Source organism: Meles meles, chromosome 19, assembly GCF_922984935.1.
Source record: "Meles meles chromosome 19, mMelMel3.1 paternal haplotype, whole genome shotgun sequence".
Taxonomy (NCBI): domain Eukaryota; kingdom Metazoa; phylum Chordata; class Mammalia; order Carnivora; family Mustelidae; genus Meles; species Meles meles.
Genome location: NC_060084.1, coordinates 56,009,024 through 56,031,973, shown reverse-complemented (window position 1 = coordinate 56,031,973; position 22,950 = coordinate 56,009,024). Strand labels below are relative to the sequence as shown.

General features: G+C 44.1%; 1 protein-coding gene across 2 annotated transcripts; it reads left to right on the top strand.

The window, feature by feature from the left end:
- The first annotated feature begins 4,465 nt into the window (after window positions 1–4,465).
- On the top strand, window positions 4,466–21,936 carry LOC123931453 (V-set and transmembrane domain-containing protein 1-like). Of its 2 annotated transcripts, none has more exons than XM_045988556.1 (9): window positions 4,466–4,617; window positions 9,991–10,026; window positions 10,153–10,437; window positions 14,584–14,622; window positions 18,675–18,767; window positions 19,022–19,049; window positions 19,188–19,225; window positions 19,334–19,365; window positions 21,764–21,936. In XM_045988556.1, the coding sequence occupies exons 1-9, from the start codon at window positions 4,584–4,586 to the stop codon at window positions 21,806–21,808; spliced, it is 630 nt and encodes a 209-aa protein (XP_045844512.1). In that variant the 5' UTR covers window positions 4,466–4,583; the 3' UTR covers window positions 21,809–21,936. The 2 variants fall into 2 exon arrangements, with proteins under 2 accessions (XP_045844512.1, XP_045844513.1); XM_045988557.1 differs by having other exon boundaries at window positions 19,334–19,383; window positions 21,781–21,870.
- The last annotated feature ends 1,014 nt before the right edge of the window (window positions 21,937–22,950 follow it).

Here is a 22,950-nt window from a genome sequence, read left to right as displayed (position 1 = left end):
TGCCTGCCTCTCTGCCTACTTGAAATCTCTGTCTGTCAAATAAATAAATAAAATCTTTTAAAAAAAGGCAACTACAGAGTGGGAGAAGATATTTTCAAATGATATATCTGATAAAGGCATAGTATTCAAAATCTATAAAGAACTGGAACACCTGGGTAGCTCAGTCAATAAGTGTCTGCCTTTGGCTCACGTCATGATCCCAGGGTCCCAGGATCAAGTCCTGTGATGGGGTCCTTTCTCAGTGGGGAGTCTGCTTCTCCTTCTGCCTGCTACTCCCCGTGCTTTTGCTCACTCTCTGACAAATAAATAAATAAAATCTCTTTTAAAAACCCAAAATCTATAAATAACTTATCAAACTCAACACCCAAGAAAATAAATAATCATGTTAAGAAATGGGCAGAGAGCATGAATAAACTTTTTCCCAAAGAAGACACACAGATGGGGTGCCTGGGTGGCTCAGTGGGTTAAATCCTCTGCCTTCAGCTCAGGTCACGATCCCAGGGTCCTGGGATCGAGCCCTGCATTGGGCTCTCTGCTCAGCAGGGAACCTGCTTCCTTTCCTCTCTCTGCCTGCCTCTCTGCCTACTTGTGATCTCTGTCTGTGAAATAAATAAATAAAATCTTAAAAAAAAATAGAAGACACACAAATGACTAACAGACACATGAAAAGATGCTCAACATCACTAACCATCAGGGAACTATAAATCAAAACCAGGAGAAGACACCACCTTGCACCTGTCAGAATGGCTAAAATTAACAACACAAGAAACAATAGGTATCGATGAAGATGTATGGAAAAGGGAACCCTCTTACACTGTTGGTGGGAGTGCACATTGGTGCAGTCACTTGGAAAACAGTTTGGAGGTTCCTCAAAAAGTTAAAGATAGGGACACCTGAGAGGCTCAGTGGATTAATTGTCTCCCTTCAGCTCAGGTCATGATCCCAGGGTCCTGGGATTGAGCCCAGCAGGGAATCTGCTTCTCCCTCTCCCTTTGGCCCTCCACCCACTCAAGCTCTCTCTCTATCTCTCTTTCAAATAAATAAAATCTAAAATAAAAAAGTTAAAAATAGAACTATCCAAGGATCCAACAACTGCACTACTAGGTATTTAACACAAAATTTACCAAAACACAGATTTGAAGGGGCACACTCACCTCGATGTTTATAGCAGCAATGTTCCTAATAGCCAAACTATGGAGAGAGCCCAAATGTCCATCAAAAAGATGTGGCATATATATATATATATATATATATATATATATATATGCAGTGGAATATTACTCAGCCATCAAAAAATGAAATCTTGCTATTTGTAATGGATGGAGCTAGAGTGCTAAGCGAAATAAGTCAGTCAGAGGAAGGCAAATACCGTATGATCTCACTCATATGTGGAATTTAAGAAACAAAACAGATGAATATATGGGAAGGGGAAAAAGAAAAAAGAGAGAGTGAAGGAAACGATAAGAGACTCTTAATGATAGAGAACAAATTGAGGGTTGCTGGAGGGAGGTGGTGAGGGATGGGCCAGATGGGTGATGGATATTAAAGAGGGAATTTGTTGTGATGAACACTAGGTCTTTTAGGTAAATGATCACTGAATTCTACTCCAGAAACCCTGAGATCATGACCTGAGCCAAAATCAAGAGTCTGAGGCTTAACCAACTGAGCCACCCAGGTGCCCTGAAAGCCACAATGGTTTTGAAAGCCATGCTGGCAAAATTGCTGCCAATCTAAGCCTAAAAAATTATACAAGGCTTGAAGTCTCAACTTCCTTTGTGCAACAGAAAGCAAGTTGAGAAAATGGGCCATCCATCAAGCAAGTCATATTCTCCAAGGTCTTCTTCAGAAGTAGACAGGAAGGTTGATAAAAGAAAGACATCTCAGAAGGAGGAAACAAGACCTCACAGGACAGTGGGCTGAGAAGCTCCTCATGAAAAACAGAAATGAAACTTTGCGAAGGAACATTTCCACCCCCAGAATTATGGCATCTAGCCACATTTTCCCAGAGTGATTTCTGAAGCTGCTGCAAACCAGTGACTGCTTTATGTCACCTACACACATAAGGAGGAAGCTTTCTCAAGTGGGAGTATTGTGGTTTTCCCACTTCTGTTTTGTCATCATATGGCAGATGTATGGGGCAGCTAATTTGTGTTTTATTTCATGAGTCCTGGATCCAGAGGAGCCACCTATAGACTTGATAATGATCACTAGATCCTGGATTTAAAGCCTGATGCCATTATTGGATGGAACTTTGGGGGACTATGTCCTGGAGTGGGAATGAGCATATTTTGTACGTGGGATGGATATGAATAACTGTGGCCAAGAAGTCAAAGTGAAATATCACATCAATAGCCCTTCGACTATGGATTCAGCCACGTTTTTTGCTTTGGTCAGCAGGATAAGGTGCAAGTAGCAACAGTTTAATTCCAGCCCAGGTCTTCAGGGGTACTGCATATTTTGATTTGGTGCCTGTGTATCTTCCTTTTCCACGAGAAGAACATGTGACAGCTAGCACATTGTTCTCAGGGGGAAGATGAAGGACAGGTGAACTAGAGCCAGGTCACCCTGTCTGATGGCAGAAAGAGCTGGACCAGAAATAAGTGGATCTGTGCATGAGTGCATTCACACATACATTCCTCTTACTAGTTAGTGTGGAACCTTGGTGACTTCAAATCTTAATAAAAATCAGGACTCACTTTCCATTGGTGTTTTGTCGGAAACTTAACTTCTGAAGAATTTTACTGATAGAATAATTGCAGGACAAGGTTGAGGTTGAGTCAGAAGGCGATGAGCCTGTATGAGCTTCAAACAAGGTGTCTTTGATAGACATATAGTGGTCCAGAGTTGTAGTGGCCCAGAGTTGGGGGTCTTCTCTGCTTACTCTGTCTTCTCTTCCAGTCTTAGTCCCTCTAATAATTTCAATCTAACCTAAGGGACTTGATCTATTTTGCCCTCTCAGAGAGTGTATGAGAATCTACTTTTCATTTTTTGCTTGGCTGTGTGTTACCTCTGCTAGGGTATTGTGTATCAGAAGTGCTGACATCTGCTTTGAGATGTAGTATAGGATTTTTCAACACTTGTAACATGTGTATCAGTAGATACACCTCTCATACCTCCAGGAAGGGGATCTAATAATTCTAGAAAACGGATGTATAATGATAACATTGTGGCATCTGCATATGCTTTCAGCAATCTCATGGTTAAAGACCCATGGCTAAGGGAGAGAAGAATCATAGATTAGTCCTTGGAAGGAAAAAAAATCTTGCCTGGACGCAGCCTGAGATGGGCAGATAAACGCACATAATGGACAGTACTGACTTTTTGCATGTCTACATATTCATATACAGTGTATCCTGGAATAACTGTCTTCACTGGGACATTGACCACTTGTCACTTACTCTCTGTGTTTCAGTGAACCTGATCCAGACTTCTAGCTGCAGGTGGCCAAAAGGCCAATTAGTGTGATCCATCACCTTGGCTACATTTATCAATCTAGGAATGGACATATAAACCAGGATCAAAACAACATTGAGTCTGCCTTATGAGTTTCATTGCAAGTGTTAGTGCTAACACACTATTTCTCCCTGGAGGTGCCATTGGATATCTTCCCACCACATGAAGAAAACCAACCTGAAAGTGAAGTCTACACAGTGGAAAGAGGCACCTAGACATGGAGAAAGATAGATTCCCAGTACCATTATTTGAGCCTTTGGATCTACCCATGCTTGACCACCGCCTTAGTGTTTTCAGTTATGTGAGGCAATCATTAATCAACAAGAGTTCTTAATGGACCCGGGAAACAATGCGTACCTGGGAAGGAAAGATGAGTGTTGTACTACTGGAGAGGAATTTGCTTCCTTCATTCACCAATATTTCCTCCTTTGTTCCTGGAAAATGGGATTACCCTCTTCCCATTTGGGAAAAAAGTTGAATAGAAGCTTTTCAATTTCCCTTGGTTTACTTACAGTAAAACTCTGATGTTGTGGGACCCATTTGTCAAGGTTTACTGAAAGACAAGTTGCTCAGCCTCAAAATTTCTGTTTTCTTGTTGACCACCCTGCTCTCAGGAGCAGTGAGTTCCCATCTTTTACCAAAGACTCCTGCAGGATGTTCTGGATGTTACCACGTGCTTGCCCAGGCATCGTATTGTGCCCATGCCAATTTCCTGGCTTTCATAATATACAGCGGTTCTATTACCAACGGGAAAGCTGATTGATGGTTATGTGGGAGCTCTGTAATATTTTTTTATTTGTAACTCTAAAATATTTTCCAAAACAAATTTTTTTTAAAGAAAATGTCTTGGTCAGGACTTCAGATGAGATAGGACAGATCTCAGAGTGGGTGGAGCTGGAGGCACACGCACCACATTTATGAGGGAGATGTTGTCACTGATGGTTTCCTGGCTTAGTTGTGAGAAGGAAACTGTATACCAGGCAGTGGAGAACCAGCATGTTGGGGTAAGACCTCTACCCACACAACGTGGAGACAAAGTGGGCAGGTGGGACCCATGATGGCCCAGTTCCCCTTCTTCCTTTGAACTGTAAAACTGAAGACGGGATCTCGGTCTGAGTCAAAGGGACACTATGCTCACAGAATTCCTGTCCCTGCTTTGCCTTGGTGAGTCTCCAGGACTGGGACAGATGGGTTTGGGTGGGTGAGAAAATTCACGGTGAAGCGGGGGTTGATGTGAAATGATATCTTCTGTGTACTGGACACATGCTACCTGTCAGAATTTCGTGGGCTGTGGTATGACACTCCTCTGTTCTGGGGACCTGGGGAAGTGAGGTTCAGAGCCATGGGGTGATACCCTCATTTACTCAGCTAAGCAGTACAGAGCTCCCATGAGGTCTGCAAACCCGCTTGGTCCAAATACCACTCTGGTCATGAATGCTTGTTGGCATATAGGAGGGTGGGATACATAGGGTGTGGAAATATGGGTTTGGGCACAGACCAAGATTATAAAGAAGAGCTATGTCTGGGGACAATGGATGAAAAGAAAAATTTCTGACCAACCCCATTCTCTACTGATTTTAACTGTCCTCAACTTGAATGTGCTTTAATCAAAGGGACCTCAGCCTGGAATAGGAAGACCTGTGATTACGACCTTGGCTTGGTCTCGTAGGAGCTCTAGACTGTGAGCCAGCAGTTCCACTGACCAAGCTCCCAGTTCCTCTTTTGTGAGGTGGAGCTGAGGGGTGTGTGGAGAGGATATCAGGACTTGTCATCTGCCCGGGTTCCTTCCGCCTTCTGAGATACAGCCCTTCCTTTGGGTAATGCTTTGAGCTTTAGGTGTGGCTATACCCTGAGCCCCCTACTGCAGGGCAGAATAAGTTGGGCGGTCGAGAGTCTCACCTCATCCTGCCCGTAGTCATTTCCCGAAGTGCCAAACACCAAATGGCTTAAAACAACAGAAATCTATTCTCTCACAGTTCTGGAGGCCAGATGTCCAAGGTTAAGGTGCCAGCAGGGCTGGTTCCTTCTGAGGTCTCCGTGGCCCCAAGGGAGACTCTGTTCCAGGCTCTCCTCCCTTCTGGGGATGGCAGGAAGTCCTTGGGTTCCTTTCTTGCAGATGCTTTGCTGCAGTCCCTCATGTCCTCACATGGCCATCTTCCCTCTGTGTCTGTCTCTCTATATCTCCCCACCTCTTATGGGGATACCAGTCATACTGGATTATGGGACTAGCCTACTCCCAAACACAGCTATTTCCAAATAAATTCACATTCACAGGTGCTGGGGGTTAGCACTTGAACCTACCTTTCTGGAGGACACAAATAATCATTATTCCATGGATGGGTCTAAAATGCTCAGCAAGGCAGTCCAGTTCTGTAGGAAGATTCTCAGACTAGCATTGGGATTCAGATAAATTTTGGTCCTCTGAGGGTGACCTTCCAAAGATGCCAGACTGTAGCTGCCTACAGACTTGCTTCCAGGCTCCTGGTCCTGTCGTGACGATACTCAGAGGGAATGACCCATGGCAGCTGAGAAAAAAGACCCTAACAGCCCTGAATCCCTAGGTCAGGCTGCTTTGGAAGCCAGATTCACTGTTGCACTTAAAGGAAGTTTCGTGCCTAAACTAACACAGCTAGTCATTTCCGCTTCTTATATCGGGTGGACTTCTGATATTTCGATCTCTATACTTCTTTAGTACAGAGGGTAAATGTACCCAACTTACGTAAAATTTTTAAAATGTGATACAATTCACTTAAGAGTAACCATTTAAAGTAGACAATCAAGTGGCATTTTAGACACATTTAGACATTTAGACACAATGTTGTGTAACCACCAAAAATGTTTTCATCACCCGTAAAGGAAATGCTGTACCCACAAAGCAGCCACTCACCATCCCCCTTCCCTGGTGGTGGGGGGGAGGAGGATGCCACCCATGCACTTTCTGTCTCTCTAAATGGAGCTATTCTGCATCTATCATGTAAATGGAATCATACATGTGACTTTTCATGTCTGAATTCTTTCTCTAGGAATGATTTTTTAAAGATTTTATTTATTTATTTATTTATTTATCAGAGAGAAAGAGTGCACAAGCAGGCAGAGAGGCAGGCAGAGGTGGAGAGAGAAGCAGGCTCCCTGCTAAGCAGAGAGCCCAATGCAGGACTCGATCCCAGAACCCCAGGATCATGACCTGAGCCAAAGGCAGCGGCCTAACCGACGGAGCCACCCAGGCAACCCAGGAATGATGTTTTTAAGGTCCATCCATGATGTGTCACCACAACATTTCTTTCTACAATAGAATAGGAGAATATTTTGTATAACATAATCTGAAGAATGCTTTAGATACAATTTTTAAGTTTTCCAGATGTTGCGTTCAAAGGATCTGTTAAATTGTAATTTAACAGGAATCTGGAAATCGATTCTGACGCCCAGTTCCAATGTGTGGGGGTGAGGCCCAGACACGACCGAGAAATTCTTGAACACCATTTGGGTGTCCTGTAGTTTAACTCAGTTCTGATATCATCTACCTGGAGTCAGCTTCAGATCCTGTAGGTAAGGTCTCAGTCCCGCAAGACTCCCTCCTCCCCATTTTAGATGCCCATGGCAAGTCTGGGTCAGCACCTGATCAGTCAGTATCTATCAGGAGTTCCCATACCCCCTCTTTGGGTTTGGTTAATTTGCTAGAGAGGCACACATAACTCACAGAAATATTGAATACTGGTCGCCAGTATACTATAAATGGATATAACTCATGAATAGCCAAATGGAAGAGATGTGGAGGACCAGGTATGGGGAAAGGGTGCTGAGTTTCCACGTCCTCTCCAAGTACACCACTCTCCCTGCACCTCCCTCTATTCATCAACCTGGAAGCTCTCTGAAACCATCCTCCTTTTTTTTTAAGATTTTATTTTTATTTATTTGAGAGCGAGAGGATGAGGGAGAGAGGGAGCACAAGAGGGGGAAAGTCAATGGGAGAAGCAGACTCCCTGTCAAGCAGAGAGCCCAATGCAGGATTCGATCCCAGGACTCCCATCATGACCTGAGCTGAAGGTAGTCACTTAACCAACTAAGCCACCCAGGTGCCCTGAACACAGCCTTCTGAGCATTTATAGAGGCTTCGTTAATAAGCACAATTGATTAAATCATTGGCCAATGGCAATTGATTCCATCTCCAATCCCTCCCCCATTCCCAGAGGTCAAGGAGATGGAATTGAATGTTCCAAGCTTGCCATCATATGGTTGGTTCCCCTGGCAACCAGCCCTCATCTTTAGGTGTGGTCCAGAAGTCACTTCATAACATAAGGAAAGACACTTATATTGCATCCAACCATTGGAAAATTCCAAGGGCGGGTGTCCGGTTCATTCAGTTAGAAGAGCGTGGGACTCTTGATCTTGGGGTCATGAGTTTGAGTCCCATATTGGGTGTACAGATTCCTAAAATAAATAAATAGTCTTTAAAAAAAAACATGGTTAAGAAAATTCCAAGAGCTTGGGGCGCCTGGGTGGCTCAGTGGATTAGGCCGCTGCCTTCGGCTCGGGTCATGATCTCAGGGTCTTGGGATCGAGCCCCGCATAGGGCTCTCTGCTCTGCAGGGTGCCTGCTTCCTCCTCTCTCTCTGCCTGCCTCTCTGCCTACTTGTGACCTCTCTCTCTGTCAAATAAATAAATAAAATCTTTAAAAAAAAAAAAAAAAGAAAAGAAAATTCCAAGAGCTTTAGTAGCAGCTGTGTGCCAGGAACCAGGACAAAGACCAAATGTGTACTTCTTTTTTTTTTTTTTTAAAGATTTTATTTATTTATTTGACAGAGATCACAAGTAGGCAGAGAGGCAGGCAGAGAGAGAGGAGGAAGCAGGCTCCCTGCGGAGCAGAGAACCCGATGTGGGGCTCAATCCCAGGGCCCTGAGATCATGACCTGAGCTGAAGGCAGCGGCTTAATCCACTGAGCCACCCAGGTGCCCCCAAATGTGTACTTCTTATCATAAACCACAGCATCACCTAAGTTTTTAGGGAGCTGTGGTTTCTCATGTCCCTACTGCTACCTATCTCAGTGGGAGGTGTAGCACCCAATGAGGCTGGACGTTGTTCAGAGCACATAGCTGTAAGAGGGTAGATGACAGTGGCCCGCCAAGGACCTGCTAAAGAATATAAGTGTGCCACTGGTCAGTGTCTGTAGAGTCCGTCGAATGACAGACACTTTGTAATTGGTGGGTTTTCATTGTACTTCTTTCCTGAGAAATGTGTTTTTTTCAAGTTATCCTGCATTCCCCTTAATGACAGTTCCCTCTGTGTGGACAGTCCTCCTTGTTATGTCCACTTTGGTCCCTTGTTAGGAAAGAGGGACAAGTTCTGAGGACTCCAATGCACAGCATGGAGACCCTGGTTAATCATTCTGCGTTCTCATCCTGGATATACATGCACGCACACACGGAGGGTCACTCTAGGAGCTGACGGATGTGTTAATTGGCTTGATTGTGGTAATTTTTCTATGTATGTGTGTGTATATACATATAGATCATCATGTTGTTTAACTTAAGTATATATAGTTTTATTTGTCAAAGAAAGAGAACCTCTCCCTCACCTTTACACCCTATTCTCCAGTAGGGTTTCATAAGGCAAAATGAACTAAAGTCATCTGTGTGCTTACTTTAAAAAGGGCGGGGGTCACTGTTTGAGCAGAATATTGGGTGATACCAGAGCTGACACAATATGAGTCTAAAAATGGGTTTGTTGGGGAAGGACTTAAAAGGGAACATGAGACCTAGGACCCTCCTGACCACTCAGAGGATGATTTCCTGCCTATAAATCCCACCACTGTCACGGCAAATTTGGTCTCAGTGCACCTTTTTTTTTGGTGAAACTTGGCGGGTTCTGTGTTGTGAGTTAACCCCTGAGTTTAAGCAGGGGCCAGATGTTCTGAGATATTCTCGCATCTAGAGAAATTCTAGCTTCCCCACTTGACAGACCCCCAAGACAGGTTTCCCATATTTTCATCCAACGGATGACCTTCCTATCCCAGAATGAAATACATAGAACAGAACACAGGCGGGGTAGGGCCTGATGTTTGTGAAGATCAAAGTCACATGTGGAAAGAACATTTAGGACCACGAATGTCTTGAACTCCTTGCGAAAAGAAGAATCTGGTCAGAGAGAGCGACTTCTCTCCATTTGAATCAGGGAGGAAGCCCTCTGCTCACACTCCACAGTAAAATACCCACTGTGTAATATTAAGTGGCCAGGGTGAAAAGTGCAGTCATGGAAAACAGGAGAAGAAAATATAGACAAATGTGCAATGATGTCTAGATGGTGAGAGAAAGACTGATCTTGAAAGCAACATCATAAATCAGTAGGCTGCTGGAACTTTGTATGTAAATGTAACTCCTGAATGAGAAACAATGGGACATAAGCAAAAGGTAAAAAATCAATCCAAGGAAGTGCCTCCAAGAAACAGGATAGATCTCTAACAAAGTAGCCATGCGTTCTCTGCCTGATATGCACTCAGAGATGAATATACAACCCATGTCTCATGAGGGTTTCTCTTCCAGGGCTCAGCCTGGGCTTTGAAGATGAGAAAAAGAATGGTGAGTTTTCTCGCATAAATCCTATCTGTTCCTGCAACCCAGATTTTCTCTTTAATGCTCTGAATTCTGGGAGGGCACTGGTGGTCGTCATGATGAAGAGTCAGACTAACTCTGAATTCTTTCCAGAGACGCTTCCCAAGCCCTCCCTCAGGGCCTTGTCCAGCTTAGAGGTTGGATACAGAGGCAACGTGACCCTGAGGTGCCAGTCTCACTTCCAGAATGTGACATTCATGCTGGGGAAGCAGCAGGACTCCAGGTACAGGCAGGAGCAGAGGTCCACAGGACACAAGGCTGAGTTCCTCCTTACTCACCTGGAGCCGAAGGATGCTGGGATGTACTTTTGTGCCTACAAGACAATGGTCTCCCAGGAGTGGTCAGGGGAGAGCGAATACCTACAGCTCAAGGTCAGAGGTGAGAAAGGCTGCCTCAGGTTTGCTCTTGAGGCATATATTCCTGTGCTGTGATGGAACCTGGCTGGGCAAGGAAAAGTCTGGGAAATAGACAGATGTGACCACTTGAGTGTAAAATACGGTGGACATAGGAAGTGAGTGTGGGGAAAGGTTCTCATCAGAAATTCTGAGTGTGGATCAATGAGGTGGGTGTGGGAGTGTTTTAGAAGAGTTGTTAGGGGACCTGGGTGGCTCAGTGGGTTAGGCATCTGCCTTCAGCTTGGATCATGGTCCTGGAGTCCTGGGATCAAGCCCCATGTCGGGCTCCCTGCTCAGTTGGGAGCACGCTTCTCCCTCTTCCTCTGCTACTCCCCCTGCTTGTGCTCTCCTTCTCTCTGTCAAATAAATAAATAAAAATTTTAAAAAAGAATATAGGTATTAATAGAAAATTTGAGGTAGAGTATGGCCAAAGATGAAGAGATGATTGTCATTGAGAAAAAGATAGTTTGGGGGCACCTGGATGGCTCAGTTGGTTAAGTGTCTGCTTTCAGCTCAGATCGTCCTGGGGGAGCCTGCTTCTCCCTCTCCCTCTGCCCCACCCTGCCTCCTGCTTGTGCTCTCTCTCACGTTCTTGCTCTCAAATAGATAAGTAAATAAAATCTTTAAGAGAGAGAGCGAGAAAGATAGTCTGTTAGAGTTCCCAAGAAGAGGGGTATAGCCATGCCACACAGGATCACATAGGACAGTCAAGAAGCAGAGGGAGGAGGAAGACTGGGCAAGAGTCTTTACTAAGGTTTCTGTGGGAAGGAACAGACTTAAGATTGGCTCTGGTGCATAGAGGTTATCCCTGATTGTCTGGTATCTGACAGGGAATGTAGACCCAGAGTGTGAGAGCCATAGAGGAGGTGGTTGGCACTGTGAGCTCTGGAATGGTTGGCTTGCACCTGAGGGGTGTGCTTGGGGAAGTGGATATCCTTGGTGGGGGACCTCTGCAGGGTCAGCAATGTCCCAAGATATCAAAGTGTCAAATTCAGAAAATAAAATCTATGGTTAATAGAAAGATGGGTAAGAATGTTCCCAAGTGCATAGGAAGAGAGGAATCCCTGGTCCTTCCCTTCACCCACGTTGCTTTGGCCTCTTCAGGATCAGTCCTAAACCTTCCTTCTTACTCAACATAGGCCCTGAGATGACTCCAGGTCACAGTATGAGACTCTGATGTCTGATTGCATATGACAGACCCAGTATTGTTATTGTTCTGCTGAAAACAGAACTCCCAGAGCCACTACAAGTTGAGAAAACAAGAAAAATCCAAACTAATTATCAGGACGGCATAAGACATCCCTTATTTTTTTTCTCTTTTTATTTATTTATTTATTTATTTCTTATTTTTTTAATAAACATATAATGTATTTTTATCCCCAGGGGTACAGGTCTGTGAATCGCCAGGTTTACACACTTCACAGCACTCACCATAGCACATACCCTCCCCAATGTCCATAACCCCCTCTCCCTCTCCAAACCCCACCTCCCCCCAGCAACCCCCAGTTTGTTTTGTGAGATTAAGAGTCACATGCTTTGTCTAAGACATCCCTTATTTTTGACTCCCCACTTCAACAACAGAAATTTGGCATCCATTCACAAACCAGAGTGCCTTTGTGGGAGTTGTGGGATCTGGTACCACACAGCAAGGGACCCGAGAGGAGTCTCACCCACCTGTGCATTGAGTAATAGGCAGACAGAGCTCAGTACCAGCTGTGGAACCTGAAGGAGACTGTAAATTAATTACAGGTCCTGTTGGCCATGCCCTAGAAGCACCTGGAGACTTGGGCAATCACCTATGGGCAAGAGAATCTTTGTAGAAGTCTCTAAACCAAGACTGAATCATGAAGAAATAGAAAATCTGAACAGATCAACAACAGATAAGGAGATTGCCTCAATAATCATAAACCTCCCAATGAAGAAAAGTGACCAGATGGTTTTGCTGGTGATTTCCACCAGGCATTTAAAGAAGAAATAATGCCAATCCTTCTCAAAGTCTTAATAAAAATGGAAGATATGGGGGTACCTGGATGGCTCAGCCAGTAGAGCATGTGACTCTTGATCTCAGAGTCATGAGTTCAAGCCCCATGGTGGGTGTGGAGCCTACTTTAAAAAAAATTGAAGATGTGGGAACATTCCTACATTCATTTCATGAGACCAGCATCACCTATACCAAAGCCAGATAGTGACACTGGGAGAAACCTACAGAGCAATGTCCCTCATGAACACAGAGACAAAAATTCTCAACAAAACCTTAGCAACCAAATTCAACAGCACTTAAGAATATCTTACATTATGGTTAAGTGGGATTTATCCTTGGGGTGCAAGGATGGTTCGACGTACACAATCAGTAAATGTCATAGACCATGTTAACGAATGAAAGACAAAAAGCCTATGATCATCTCAATAGAGGCAGAAAAAACATTTGACAAAACACAATGTCCTTTCAAGATGAAAAACTCTCCACAAATCAGGTGTCAAAGCAATGCATCTCAACATGACAGGACATACACAACAAACCCACCATCATACTCAAAGGCAAAAGGTCAAAGTCTTTCCTCTGAGAACAGAAACAGGATGAGGACGTCCACTCCTACCTCTCTTAGTCAACATAGTACTGGAGGTCCTAGCCTGAACAATCAGGCAAGACAAGGAAATAAAAGGCATCCAAACTGGAAAGGAAGAGGGACAACTGTCTTTATTTGTAGATGATACAGTGTTATACATGGAGAATCCTAAAGACTCAACCAAAAGACCTGTTAGATCCTGAATAGCCAAAGCAATACTGAGAAAGAAGAATAAAGCTGGGGTTACTGTACATACTGATTTCAAACTATACTACAAAACTATGGGGGTGCCTGCGTGGCTCAGAGGGTTAAGCCTCTGCCTTCAGCTCAAGTCATGATCTCAGGGTCCTGGGATCAAGCCCTGCATCGAGCTCTCTGCTCAGCGGGTAGCCTGCCTCCCCCTCTCTCTCTGCCTGCCTCTCTGCCTACTTGTGATCTCTCTGTCTCTCTGTCAAATAAATAAAATCTTTTTAAAAACTGTCATGTGATAGCAAGGATTCTAGGCTACTGAAGAGCCATTATATAACCTATGAAAATAACAGAAGTGCATAAAACAATATTTTAAAAAAGCTATAGTAATCCAAATGGTGTGACATTGACATAAAAATAGACACATAGATCAATGGAACGGAATCAAGAGCCCACAACTAAACCCTCACATCAACTAATATTCAGCGGGGAGTCAAAACTACTCAATGGGGAGCGGACAGTCTTTTCAACAAATGATAACCACATGCAGAGGATGAACCTGGACCCTCATCTTGAGCCACTCACAAAAATTAACTCAAAATGTATTAAAGACTTAAACATAGGACCCCAAGACATAAAACCCCAAGAAGAAAACAGGAAAACCTCCTTTATGCGACCTTGGCAATGATTTTTTTTTTATATGACCCATAAACCACAAGAAAACGAATGCAAAAATAAACAAGTGGGATTGCATCAGGCCAGAAGCTTCCACACAGCAAAAGAAACAATCAGCAAGATGAGGAGACAACCTACCAAATGGGAGAAAATACTTGTAAAATGGTGGTGCTCCTTCCTGGGATAGGGAAGACTGGCAAAGAATGGGACTGGAAGGGGTAAAATTAGTGAGATCATTTATAAATGTTTTGTTATTAAACATAATATGATAAAAATAATGTGAAACTCAGGGGTACTAAAAAGAGCCATCTGGGGGTGCCTGGGCAGCTCAGTCATTGAGCATCTGACTCTTGATTTTGACTCAGGTCATGATCTCTGCATCCTGAGATCAAGCCCCGTGTCGCACTCTGTGCTCAGCACGGAGTCTGCTTGAGGTTCTCTCCCTCCGCCTCTCCCCACCCCTCAAATAAATAAATAAATACAATCTTTTAAAAAAAAGATCCATCTAATGTTATGGCCCTGGTTTGGGGACCCAGTGAGCATCCCAAGAGGAAAATGGGAAATGGGGAAGGGAAACGGGAAAGACATTTTCCGCTTCCCAAAGGGGGCTTAGAGTCCATAAACAGAATAAGAGGACCTACGTCCCCAAGATTTCCACTCAATCACTGACTTTTTCCCTCCTGCATCTTGTTTTCTAGATGTCCACGATGGACATGGAGCTACGGGAGTTAAAAATGGTAAGATAATCTGAGAGGTATTTTTCCGAATTTTATCCACTTCATGAAGCAGACAGTCCCCTTTGGTTAAAAGGCACAGAAGAACTTTGATGCTTGGTTTCTCACTGTGATAGGGAAGATGACTGCCTTTCTGGGAAGATGATCCCCAAGCTCCTCATGGGTTAAGGAAAAGCCGATGAGTAAAACAGTTAGAGGTGCGTCGTTTGTCTTTTTACATAATGAAACACCATGGCGGAGTCTTGTGAAGACTGGGGATGAGCTTGTGTGTCTGGTTTGGGCAACAGGATGGGGACCTGTGGAGCCCAGGTGCTTTCTTTGGGAATGTGTGTGATCAAGGATTTGCTAAAACTTGTTATTTTCCTCTGATGTTGCTTTTCCATGAGGAGTTGACTGAGTCTATTCTCAGAGACGCTTCTAAAAGTTAGAACTTTTGACATCTTTGGATGAAAACAGCTCATCCAGATTTTAATGGCCAAATATATAATGTAAGCTGGCATCTAGTTGCTTACTCATCCTTAATTTCTGCAACTCATAATCTCCCTGTAATCTACTCCAAAGAGGCAAAATTGTCCAAGGCTGTCATTAGAGTCTATGCTAGAACAACGTTGTTTTTTTTTTTTAAGGTATCTCCCAAAATGTCCTTGCAAAATAAGTAATAGCCTTTGAAAGTGTTTTCATTCGGTATTAGCAGACTTGGGGAATGAGTTGTACTCCAGCCTTATGAACATAAGTCACACCAGGAATATTTTCTGGGAGTCAGATGGAGTCAAGGACTGTGGAAGTACCAGAAATAAGGCGGGAAGTCTAACAACGTGTGAGAGGGGAAAGAGGAAGAGGAACATTCTTCTTTTTGGCTCTTGCATTACTTATTTTCTTTCTTTTGTATTGACTTGTAATTCACATCCCATAAATCCGCCTTTTAAAGTACACGATTTGGTGGCATTTGGCACATTCACAAGGTTGTGCAACCAACGCCACTCTATCATTCCAGAACATTCTCATCCCCCCCAAATGGACTCTCTTCCCCATCAGCAGTCTCTCCCCATTCTCTTCCCCATGATGGACATTTGTGTTGTTCATCCCTCTCAGGTATCGCAATTAATGCTACTCTGAGCTCTGGGGGCGGGGGGGGGGGCAAGCACCTGTTTGAGTTCCTCCTTCCAATGTTCTTGGATATCTACCTAGGAGTAGAATTGCTGGGACATATGGTAACTCTATGTTTAACTTCTTGAGAAACTGCCAAATTGTTTTCCAATGTGGCCGCACCAATTTACATTCCCACCAGTAATACATGTGGGTTCCAATATCTCCACATCCTTGCCAACACTTATTTTCCTTTCATTTTATTATAGACATCCTAGTGGGTGTGTAGATCATCTCTTGAGATGTACTTTCTGAGCTCAAATTTATACCACAGCAATTCTAAACGGAATAAAGTCTTTAAGCACAGATAGGATGCTCCCCGCCCATACAGAGGGTCGCATATGTGCACACAAGGCCCGGCTTCCTCTCTGCCGCCTGAGGCCTCATTTACGCCCGTGGCGAGCTTTATCCCACCGCTCCCTGTGATTCCTTCACGCTGACACCAGAGACCCTTGCTAATTTATTCTAGCAATTTGTAAAGAGCGATGGGAAATTTGGCCAGGAAACATGGATGTCTCAGGGTGAACGCAGATCAGTGGGTTGTGGCGCCATACGAAGGGGAACGTCTTATGATGGTTTACATCTCCCTTCTAGTGAGGGGCTGTGGGAGAGAAGCCCAAAGCTAGATGAATGGTAAGCAGGGCTGATGTCTGGAGCAGCTGGTCCCACCCTGCTTTCTCAGGCTCCCGGAGAGTCACCGATCGTTTGCTGCTTTGAGGGTCTCTTGGATTCAGTACCACCAAAAGACTCAAAGAAGTATTAATGTGAAAGTGACAGTGTAGGAGGTGCCGGGAAGGAAGGCTGAGAAGAAAAGGACTGAACAAGCGTGCGATATCCATGTCCCTCCCTGGTGTCTTCTGCACTGTGCTGGGCTAGGGGCTTCAGGCAGTCCTGGGAAAGAGGTATCCCTCGGATACAGAGATCCCGAGGCATTTGGGGTCCTTCCTGGCAGCCTCCTGACAACGAGATGCAAATGTTCACGTTGGAAAGTGGAAGAAACCATGATCCAGAGAGCCTAAAAATGCCAAAGGGAGTGGAGGATCGCTGGCATCCTCTGTGACGAGGGAGACAGGTGTGGGTGGGATACGGGGGGAGAAAATAATCATTATCACTACAATCTCATTCCTACACATTGAGTCAGATTTTAGACTCTGTGCTTTGAAGCCAGCGCTTTCCATCACTACTCAGCTCTTCAAGTTCCATGTTCTCATCCCGCCCCTCTCCTTACCTCCGCTTCTGGAGGTATAACTGACCAAAGTGTGCACATGACGGTTTGGTCTCCAGGACTTACTCCTCCGTCCACTGGAAGCCGGTAGCCTTTTACCAGCCACTTCCCAACTCCCCACCCCCCACCCTCCTCAGCCCCTGGCAACCACCACTCCACTCTCTGCTCCTAGGAGTACAATTGAAAGATTTTTTTTTTCTTTGTTTCAGATTCCTTGCATAAGTAGAATCTAATCAGGTAGTATTTGCTTTTGTTTGGCTCATCTCCTTAGCATAATGCATCTGCACTGTTGCAAACAACAGGATTTTCTACCTTTTTTATGGCTGAATAATATCCCAGTACATATACCATTTAACTCTTGAACTCTGGGAGTGTGGATTTTCATTCCTCTGGGATGCGACTTACTGTTCTCTCTGCAGCGTCGCAGTGACGGGGGTAAATGTACTCTCCCCAAGGTGTGAGGTCACTTCTCTGGTGTTTCCACACCCAGAGGCCAGCACGGAGCTACCCATCCCAGCGGTGGACTCCGAGCATTTCCCTTAACTTCTGCATACTTTGTTCAGATTGGAATGAAATGGGAACAGTAAAGCTATCTTGTGTGTTTCTCTCTTTTTTAAATTTAATGTTATTTTGTTAAATTCAAGTAATTAACGTGCAATGTATTATTAGTTTCAGAGGTAAAGGTCAGTGACTCATCAGTCTTATATAACACCCAGTGCTCATTCCATCACGTGCTCTCCTTAATGCCCATCACCCAGTTACCCCAACCCTCCACCTACCTCCCCTCCAGCAGCCCTCAGTTTGTTTCCTAGAGTTAAGAGTCTCTTAAGGTTTGCCTCGTTCTCTGATTTCGTCTTGTTTCATTTTTTCCTCTCTTCCCCTATGCTCCCCTATTTTGCTTCTTGAATTCCACATATCAGTGAGATCATACAATAATTGTCTTTCTCTGATTGACTTATTTTGCTCACCATAATACCCTCTAGTTCCATCTACGTCATTGCAAAGGGCAAGATTTCGTTTTTCTGATGACTGAGTGATATTCCATTGTGTATATATAGACCACATCTTCTTTATCCATTCATCTGTCGAGGGACATCTGGGCTCCTTCCACAGTTTGGTTATTGTGGACACTGCTGTTATGAACATTGGGGTGCAGGTGCCCCTTCTTTTCACTACGTCTGTATCTTTGGGGTAAATACCCAGTAGTGCAATTGCTGGGTTGTAAGGTAGCTCTATTTCTAACTTCTTGAGGAACCTCCGCACTGTTTTTCAAAGTGGTTGTACCAGCCTGCATTCCCACCGTCTCCTGTGCTCCCTGTCAAGATGAGAAGAATGTGTGAAGCCCCTACCACAGAGAGGCTCACCATAAATAATCAGAATTATTGATATGGCTGAAAGGTTTATTAGAGATTTCCCTTGGGCGAGGCCCTCTCTGTGAGTGCCCACCCAGTTAACCCCCTGCTATCCAGTCCAACAGCTACTGTTCTTATCCTCACTTTGAAGAGGGAAATGGAAAGTCAGAGAGATTAAGGAAATTCCCATAGTAATTGGAAGTTCCAGCTCATAAGTGGTAGCAGCAAGTTCTGGAAGCCAGGGTATCTGACTCCTCGCACCTGTGGGGCTGAACTCGATCAGGGTGTCTCAGGAGCCAAACTGATTCTCCTACCTGCTCCTCTCCCACCAGCCAACAGATTGATCTTTGCTGCCACCTTCAGCTGCCTTTCCATTTCCATCCTCTTCCTCGCCATCTTCTTCATCAACAAATGCACCCAGCATGGTGAGTTCAGGGAAGCTCTGGTTTGTTTGCTTAATAAATAGGCTTCACACCCAGCATGGGGCCCAATGCAGGGCTTTAACTCATGGCCCTGAGATCAAGACCTGAGTTGAGATCAAGAGCCAGACACTTAACTGACTGAGTAACTTAGGCACCCCAGGGAAGCCCCAGTTTTAAACACTGGGGAAGGGGAATGAAGTGACGGATTTTCTCACTATACAAATCCCTCCCCATTTTTTGCTGTTGTTGTTTTGTAGGTTCGTCACATGGAGAATCCACCAAGAGGTAGATATACTTGATGAATCTTGTGCCCCTCCCTTCTCCGGAATGCTGTTTGCGCTTCTGTGATTCCCATGCCTCTTCTCTCCAAAGCCTTGTCCTCTCCCTCAGTCTTCAGATCCCTAATGTGTTTCTGTCTCTTAGAACCGGCCATTCCGAATTTCCCAAGCAGGAGGCTACAGGTGAGTGGTAAGGGAAGAAACCACAAGGGAATAATGGGATGGGAAGAGTAAGTCTCACTCCTGCAATCCGAGACCTGATTTTTTTTTTTTCCTTTCACTCACATGCAGATTTATCCAACCTGGAGAGGATATCTGTCTCGGTGAGTTCTCCCCACGAGGTCACTTAGCACCGTAGGCTGACCCCATCTGCCTCCTGGTTTAGCCCATATTCTGGTTACTTGGATGCCCTCAGTTCACACGACTGACAAGAGGCCATTTAACATTGTGTTTAAAAAGCATGTGCCTTGACCGAACTCATCAAAACAGAGGGTAGAATGGTGGTTACCAGGGGTGGGAGAACTGGGGAGATGTTGGCCAAAGGGTACAGACTTGCAACTAGTAGGTAAGTTAAGTCGTGGAGATGTGACCCACAACACCATGATTATAGCTCACAACGCTGTATTATAAACCTCAGAGTTGCTAAGAGACTAGGTCTTAATTGTTCTCACTGCAAAAAAGAAATGGTAATTATGCAGCAGGATGGAGATGTTAGCTGACATCATGTTGCAATATATAAATGTATCAAATCAACCCATGGTCCCCCTTAACCACATACAATGCTATATGTTAGTTATATCTCAATAATTCAACAAAGAAACACGTGCTTTGTATCCCACAGTAGCTGGGTTCCAACTCCCCATGGCTACTATTTACCGCCAGTATGGTCTGAGACAACTCGTGAAACCCCTGTGATTCGGACGCTTTATTCCCTCCCTTATCTAATGGAGATCAAAAGCCCCCATGAAAAGGCCTGTGCGAATCCAGTGACACACTAAACATAAAGGGTTTGCTGGAATTTCTGGCAAGTTTTAAAACATAAGATGGATGGCATGAAAGCATTGATTAACAAGTGTTAATCGATGTACATCAATCAATTTTTTCCATTTAAAAAACTGCTTACTTGTGCTTTAACATTAATTACCATTACCTCTAAGAGCGACCATCAGGTGACATTTATACATTTTTCCATAGGACACAGAGGTTTCTTGGTCCATTCTGTATGCCAAAGCACACAAAAAGGGGCATTAGCAAAAGGTGCAAACTGTTCGCTGTTGTACTTGAAAAATATCTATGCCCAAGGCATTCATTGAGATACATATATACTTTTTAAACGGTATAGAAAAACATAGTTCTCAGGTTCACAAATGAACCATTAATGAACAAATCTAGCCTATGTTAAATGTTGGGTAAATGACATTGATGAGCAACTTGTTGATAATAATAATATTACAATAACATGATGTTATGGTGGGGTACCTCACCATATAATGAAATTCTATTCAACAACAACAATGACAAAAAGAGGAAACTAGTGAAAGATCCATGTGCTAAATGAATACACTGCAAAACCATTTAGCTAAGTTATGAAAAGAACCAGATACAGGAGACTGTCCATTGTCCCATTCCTGTAAACTTTCCAGAGGGAGTAATTCAATAACCATCTGTGGCTAGAGCCAGGAGGGTGGGTATAACCACACCCAGGAGGGCAGGTATAACCACACAGGCACAAAGGGAACTCTTTTGGTAACCAATGTCCTAAAAGTTATTCTGGCAAGGCCTACCTCATTCCACAGATCCACTAAAGGTCATCAAATGGGGCACCTCTGTTAGGCAAATTTCATGGTATATGAATTATATCTCAATAAAATTGTCTTTAAAATAGTGTGATATTCGTGAGTGCTGTGAAGTGTGTAAACCTGGCGATTCACAGACCTGTACCCCTGGAGATAAAAATACATTATATGTTTATTTAAAAAAAGAATTTGGAAGGGGAGGCGAACCATAAGAGACTATGGACTCTGAAAAACAACCTGAGGGTTTTGAAGGGTCAGGGGTGGGAGGTTGGGGGAACAGGTGGTGGGTAATAGGGAGGGTACGTTTTGCATGGAGCACTGGGTGTTGTGCAAAAACAATGAATACTGTTACGCTGAAAAAATAAATAAAATGGAAAAAAAATTGTTTGAACCAAACAATTGTCCAAAAAATTGTCAAAAAAATTTTCTGTAAAGAAATTCTATGCAGCAATGAAAAAAGTCAAAGAGGATAACTTGTACTTATAAATAAAAAATGGTGCAAAACAAACAAACAAAAATAGTGTGATATTAACATAACCAATAGATATTCTTACAGGATGGGAGTTCTTATTCTCAACCCCATACATTTGCAATGACTGTTCTTGGTGCCAGTCATCATTAGTAGTGTCGTATTATTAAAACTAGAGTCAAAACCCTCATCCTCCCCAAGACCACAGCCGTTTCTGGAATGGGGCTGTCCTGTAGGACTTGCCACAGTGATGGATGCATCCTACGGCTGTGTTATCTGATACAGTGGCCCCGCTACACGTGGCTATTATACACGCAAAATGCATCTAGTATGACTGAGGACCTGCGTTTTAAGTTAAATGTAATTTTAATTCACTTAAACTTCAGTCACCCTATGTGGCTTTTAGGTATGATATTGGACGGCTAAGCTCTAAAAGCCCATCTCTTTCCCCCAAAGACTGAAAGACCCCCCAGGGAGGGAGCCATGCTGATCTCTACCTGAGGCAGTCTCTGTCCTCCGCCGAGGAGCCCCAGGATCTTGTGAATGTGCAGTGCGGCAGGTGAAGGAGGACAGCTGGAGCCCGAAAGAAGGAGAAATTGCATTAAGATGGTGGAATGACTGGTCTCATGGAAAACGGGTCACTCCGCATCCTTGGATCATAATCCATAGTAATAAAATTAAAGTTCTGCTTTTTTGCTTCCATGCCTCTCAAGAATTACTGGCTGGGTTTTCCCAAAATCTGGAGTGTGACTTTAGTGTGGATTGACTTGAAACATGTCCTGTATCTATGGGTTCATGGTACTGCTCTATCCACTTATGGGATTCTGGATGGCATCCCACAAATAGAAACATTGTTCCCCAGAAAAGCCCATTGGTTGCTGTTGGGTGAGGCCCCCCACAGACAGAGGAATTTTTGAAAAGGAGCGCAAGGTGGGCACCTGGGTGGCTCAGTCTGTTAAGCGTCTGACTCTTGGTTTCAGCTCAGATCACGATCTCAGGGTCCTGGGATTGAGCCCCATGTCGGGCTCCTTGCTCAGCACAGAGTCTGCTTGAGATTCTCTCTCTCATGCTCTCTCTTGCTCTCTCTCAAATAAATTAATTAAATCTTAAAAAAAAAAGGAAAGAAAAGGAGCACAGGATACAAGCCACAAAGATGGACACTCAACGGTGAACTAACCAAAGCAACCGTAAGAGGCGTGCACCAGGTAAGCCCCAAGCTGTGTTTGGTTCATAATCCTTCCAAGCAGTGCTGGGCAGCCCTCTAGTCCCAAAGCCAAGACCAGTTTTCTTGTTGACATGAACAGAAGCGCTTTCTCAGCCGTCATATTTCTGTTCATATTATTTCTTTAAAACCAAAGGATGTGGGGCGCCTGGGTGGCTCAGTGGGTTAAAGCCTCTGCCTTCGGCTCAGGTCAAAATAAATAAAAAAAAAATTAAAAAAAAACACACCAAAGGATGTGGGGCGCCTGGGTGTCTCAGTGGATTAAAGCCTCTGCCTTCTGCTCACGTCATGATCCCAGAGTCCTGGACTGGAGCCCTGCATCAGGCACTTTGTCCAGCGGGGAGCCTGCTTCCCCCTCTCTCTCTCTCTGTCTGCCTCTCTGCCTACTTGTGATCTCTCTCTCTCTGTCAAATAAATAAAT